At 35.1% G+C, this 5416-nt stretch overlaps 1 protein-coding gene across 1 annotated transcript in view; it reads right to left on the bottom strand.

Moving 5' to 3' along the window:
- Positions 1 to 5416, bottom strand: part of LOC107674741 (aminopeptidase N-like) — an 11518-nt gene extending 6102 nt beyond the window's left edge. The window contains exons 1-6 of the mRNA XM_016468833.1: positions 4776 to 5416; positions 3989 to 4131; positions 2640 to 2779; positions 2348 to 2474; positions 2088 to 2242; positions 1868 to 1981 (exon numbers count right to left, since the gene is read on the bottom strand). Of these exons, the coding sequence (XP_016324319.1) occupies positions 1868 to 1981; positions 2088 to 2242; positions 2348 to 2474; positions 2640 to 2779; positions 3989 to 4131; positions 4776 to 5380 (1284 nt within the window). The 5' untranslated portion in view covers positions 5381 to 5416. The remainder of the gene's footprint in view (positions 1 to 1867; positions 1982 to 2087; positions 2243 to 2347; positions 2475 to 2639; positions 2780 to 3988; positions 4132 to 4775) is intronic.

The raw sequence follows: 5416 nt of genomic DNA, 5'->3' as shown, positions 1-5416 counted from the left end.
GACCTCTCCTGGTTGGAGATAGTATTAACATCATAAACTGAAAGCAATCTTTACGTGACTTGCTTTTGCAAATGCTTTAAAATTGATCATCCGAGTCTAATATGATCCAGCGGGCCGTACTAAAAGACACTGCGGGCCGTATACCAGTTGCTCATCCCTGCTCTAGACCAACAACTTTTTGACACGACCTGCAAATTACCACAATAGATAAATAACTAGGCGTACGTAAGTGGGAAGGTCCAAACTCCACGTCTGAGTCGCAGTTATCAGAAGCCGGCGTGGTGCCAGATGTTGAGGGGGTCCGTTTGCGGTACAGATTTGATGCCGTCATGGACCGCAACAGGGCCGCTGCTGGCCAAATGCGTGCCCTAAGCAGAATTGTATTGTTGTGCCCCCTCCCCCAAATATTATGGATGTAAACAACAACAACAACAAAAAAACACCTTCTTATAGGGGTCAAAACAGAACTTTAATAGAATACAAAAGTAAATAAATAAACAAATTGTAATGATATTGTATTATTTACAAATTACAATTGTAGCACTAGACAGTTACCTATGGATATTATTTTATTAATACAGTTGTCTGATTGATTTTAGTCTCAAGCATTCAGAAATCACGCAAAAGAAAACGACATAGTTTTACTACGATAAAACCATGGTTGATTTTTTGTAAGTGTTGTGATGTCCACATGTTTTTGTTGAAGAAATGATTGAGGCTGTCGCATTTCTTTTGCAAAAGGGTGGCCAAAAATGAAAGATTAAGTGGATATTTGAATTAAATGTTTGGTCAATATTAAAGGACTTGATCGTCCAGTAAGTGTAACAGCAGCAATTACCAGGCCTTGGCTCCCTTTGCAAGCATTTGTAATAATATGTAATGTACATAAATTGTTTACTTTGTATTACATTAGGTATTATTAACAGTGTTATTCAATGAAACCACTTAATTATTAATTAACCAATCATTATTGCCTTATTGTTTTATATAATGCATTTTAAGTCATTTTAAAGGCTGTTGTTGGCTTAGGTCTGATTTTATAACCACAAAAAAATATTATCTTAATACTTCTTTGTAAACTATGAAGTAACAAAATCATGGTTAATTTGTGGTTACCATCCATGACTACAAGAACCATGATTTTTGGTTTTATTCGTAAAATCATGGCAAATTTTTGTAAGGGAACATGGGAAGTCAGAGAGAATATTAGATGAGTTGTTGGTGGTTAAATGGCATGGGCTTGATCTTTTTTTTTCTTTTTCTTTTCTCGGCGCCGGATTGCTGATGTCTTTTCATGGCATAGTTGTCCACCAATTATGATCATTTGCATTCAGCCTCAAACATGAGGTGCGAGTTTTTTTTGTTTTTTTTTTCATTGAGGTGCGAGCGGCGCGTGCTTAGCCTTCACCGTATGCTTAGCCTACTCTGCGTATAGGGAGCGGCGGTACTGGACCGCAACATAGTGCTCGTTTAAAAGAAGGGCACGGTAGACGTAGGATCCACAGCTAGATGAATTAGTATAGAAGAAACCCTATGATTACAACGACCACCATTTGAAGTTTCACAAAATTCAGAAATTATCGTACATTATGGGATTTTTTTTCATTATTGATCGTACATCGTACAGAGGTCTACATTATCGTACAAATACGATAATTATCGTACGTCTGGCAACACTGGTGGGACGTCATCTGCGTAAGGTAATGTTTTTATACAGTCTATGGGTAAGATGCATTACAGAGTTAAAATCAAAATTGAGCCTTCTGATTTCTAGTGTAATATTATTATATTGTTTATTGTATTGTTTGCTATATTTTGTGAACATAGAAATGTTTTTCATATGTGAATATAGTGAATAAAAACTTACAATATTCCAGGTGGGTTCAACATAATCAGCTGCAAGATATGAAACATAACTTGCAAAACCTTCATTGAGCCACAGGTCGTTCCACCATCTCATGGTCACAAGGTTCCCAAACCACTAGACAATAATTTGACTCACGTAAATGAATGACATAATTTAAATTAGTTAAATAACACCATTTTTTTTAGAGAGAGAGAAAGTGAGAGAGATGTTCTCCACATACCATGTGTGCAAGTTCATGTGTAATTACAGTGACCACCCATTCTTTATCTTCATTAGAGGACACTTTAGGATCGTAGAAAAGCGATAGCTCTCTGTATGTGACCAGACCCCAGTTTTCCATGGCTCCAGCAGCGAAATCAGGCAGTGCGATTTGGTCTAGGGAATGGAAAGTATTAGTCTGACTGCTTTTTTCCCCAATGGCCCAGTGTTAATAGATTGAGACACAAAGTTTGGAATGAGCTTGCATGTTTAAACTCTCACCTGATTTGGACAGGGGGTATGTGGTGTTGTAATAGTTTTCTAAATACTTCAAAATAGGGAATGTCACATTAAGGGCATAATCTCCCTGACAACTTTCAATGGCTTCTCTACGTCCCCATATTCTGATCTATATAAAAAATAACAATAATAATTAATTTAGTGGAAATTACAAATTGATTATGTAATAAAAAGCAATACATTTAATACACATTTTTAACTTGTTAGCCACATTTGAAATACATTTATAAGAGGAAAGAAGGGAGCAAGAGAGTGAATATATCTTGATTTCTACCAAAATATTGGCCTCTGGAGGGGATCGTATGTTGGTAAATTCACTGACAACAAAGGCCAACAGATATGTCGACATTTTTTCAGTTGGCTCAAATCTGGTCTGTAAAACCTCTTGATTATCTATGGTGATGCTTTTAGTGCCTAAAGGGAAAATCAGAACATGAGTGAAGATTTAAAATGTGTCCACAGAAAAATCCATTCAATATACTGTAGTGTACAGTTCAAAAGTTGGGGTCTAAATGATTTTGTGTTTTTGAAAGAAGTCTGCGATTATGCGTTTTTTTGTCGATCAAAAATACAGCAAAAACAGTAATATTGGGAAATGTTAATATAATTTAAAATCACTATTTTCAGTTTAAATATATTTTCAAAATTAATTCCTGTGATGGCAAAGCTGAGCATCATTAATAATTTAAAATCACTATTTTCAGTTTAAATATATTTTCAAAATTAATTCCTGTGATGGCAAAGCTGAATTTTCAGCATCATTACTCCAGTCTTCAGTGTCACATGATCCTTCAGAAATCATTCTAATAAGCTGATTTCCTGCTCAAGAAACATTTCTTACTATTATTAAAGTTGTATTGCTTAATATTTTTGTGGAAACTACAATGCATTTTTTTCCCCCAGGATTCTTTGATAAGTAGAAAGTTAAAAAGAACTACATTTATTTGAATTTATGTCAGTATTATAAATGACTTTACTCTCACTTTTGCTTAATTTAATAATGCATCCTTGAATAAAACTGAACTGCTGAATAATAATTTCTTTCAAAAAAACTTTTGAACAGTATATAGAAATAATAAACATATAAAAAATAATTGTTCAAATGTTAAATGTACATTTTAACACGCAAGGGAAAATATAAGGCCTCAATAAGTGATTAAAGAGCAGGTTATAAACCACCAAACAATCAAGGCTACCATTATACAACTTTGGAAATACTTCAATAAAGCTAAAATAATTGGTAGGGTCTAAATTTCTGAAATCTTTCAGATTGGCAATGCGTCTTCAACTTCAAAAGATCTGTGAGCTCAGAAACTCAGATTGTTATGTTTCTTACTGTAAAGACTGTGATGTGGTTTAAGCCTACTATTTTTTTTCCATAAAAAAAACACTAAAGTCATGTCATAAGATAAAGTATGCATCCCATTGAATTTAGAAGCATATGCTTAATTTTATCATTTTTGTGAAGTAAATGATAAATCTGTTTGGATAATGTAGAGCTTTGATTACTGAATTAAACTGAAATTACAATATTGTCTAATATTTTCTAATATTAGTAATAGAAGATATTATCATGCCCTCAACAGAGTATCTAATACACTTGCTATTGATGTGATCACTAACCCAGCTCCATGCCATTAGAAAGGGCCACAGTTCCAGGAGGGTGGAGGAGAGTCAGATGGAAGACGGCCTTCATTGACGGCTCATCAAAGCAGGGGAAAGCGTTCCGGGCGGCGGTGGGCTGCATTTGTGTTGTGGCGACAACTCTGCCAAAATGAAGTTATCTCAGTTAAGTGTGTAGGAAGTAGTAATACAGCTTGCAAAAGTCTTCATAAATGTTTTGTTCAAAATTCAGTTTGTAATTCAAGGGAAACATTAATTACACCTAGTAATGAATTTACATTTTACATGTACATTTTTGCATTTAGCAGACACTTTTATCCAATATTCAGTAATAATAATAATAATAATATTTAAATAATTACAAAAAATATAAAGCAGTGGCTCGTGGTGTGATAAGATAACTATTTGAATTTTGTTTTTAAATTAAACGTTAAATCATTCTTTCCTAATTTTTAGAAATTCTCTAATTCATTTATTGCCGTGATATTATATACTGAGATACAAAAAATATTTGTACATTTTAAAATAAATTTCTAATACCACAGTACAAATTAATTGAACTTATAAAAATCTAAAAGATGATTAAAATACTATTACTTTTTACATAATTATGCTATAAACAGTTTTATAGTTATTTTTATATTTATACAATTATTACTATAAGATTGTATTACGATTAATTAATTAGTATTATAAGTATTTACTTTGATGTTGACTACAAAAGCTGTAAAATGCAAACATTTCAGCCCTTTCTTAGAAAAAAAAGTAATGCCAGTAGTCATCTTACTTTTTTACATCATTTTCTGTGTATTCGCTTCTGTAAAATCCTCCTAGGTTATCTGACAGCTCTCCACGGAATTCCGTGTAGAGCCAATAGGATTTTCCAACTTGTAGTTTTCCTTTCAGCTGAATCACCATGAACTGTGTTTGTGTTTGAAACCAGGTCTTCAGTATGGCCGGAGCGCTTGTTCCTCCCAAACCCGTCAGCTTGGCATGGTGCATCTCCGAGGTCAAGGTGAAGTTCAGCTCATTGGAATGAATAAGGATCAGGTTGGTCTCCTTCACGCACGTGAACACAACTCCAGATTTCCCGGTGAAAATGTACATGCCCTGCTCGTCCGGCACCAACCGAGGCCAAAGCGTCACATTGTAGTACTCAGGAAGAAGGGCGTCAGGCAGTCTGTACTTGTCCCAGGCCTCGTTCGATGGTGCCGAGGTTCTGTGGGGTGCTGCAGTCGTCACTATGCGGGTCCCGTCTCTGGCATTTACCTCGTTTTTCCGTTTCTCTTGAGCATAGACCACTGACAAAGCAAAAATGGTGAGCACGGCCCCAGCACCCAACCCAAATAGCACAAACCCTAGAGGCTTACTAATGTAAAAGCCTTTCCCCATGGCCGCAGAGTTAAAATGAAGTCTCAGGAGATGTTG

Source organism: Sinocyclocheilus anshuiensis, unplaced genomic scaffold (assembly GCF_001515605.1).
Source record: "Sinocyclocheilus anshuiensis isolate Anshui unplaced genomic scaffold, SAMN03320099.WGS_v1.1 scaffold1093, whole genome shotgun sequence".
In the NCBI taxonomy this organism is placed as follows: domain Eukaryota; kingdom Metazoa; phylum Chordata; class Actinopteri; order Cypriniformes; family Cyprinidae; genus Sinocyclocheilus; species Sinocyclocheilus anshuiensis.
The sequence above is the reverse complement of the archived record's forward strand: the minus strand, read 5'-3'. Positions and strand labels throughout refer to the sequence as shown.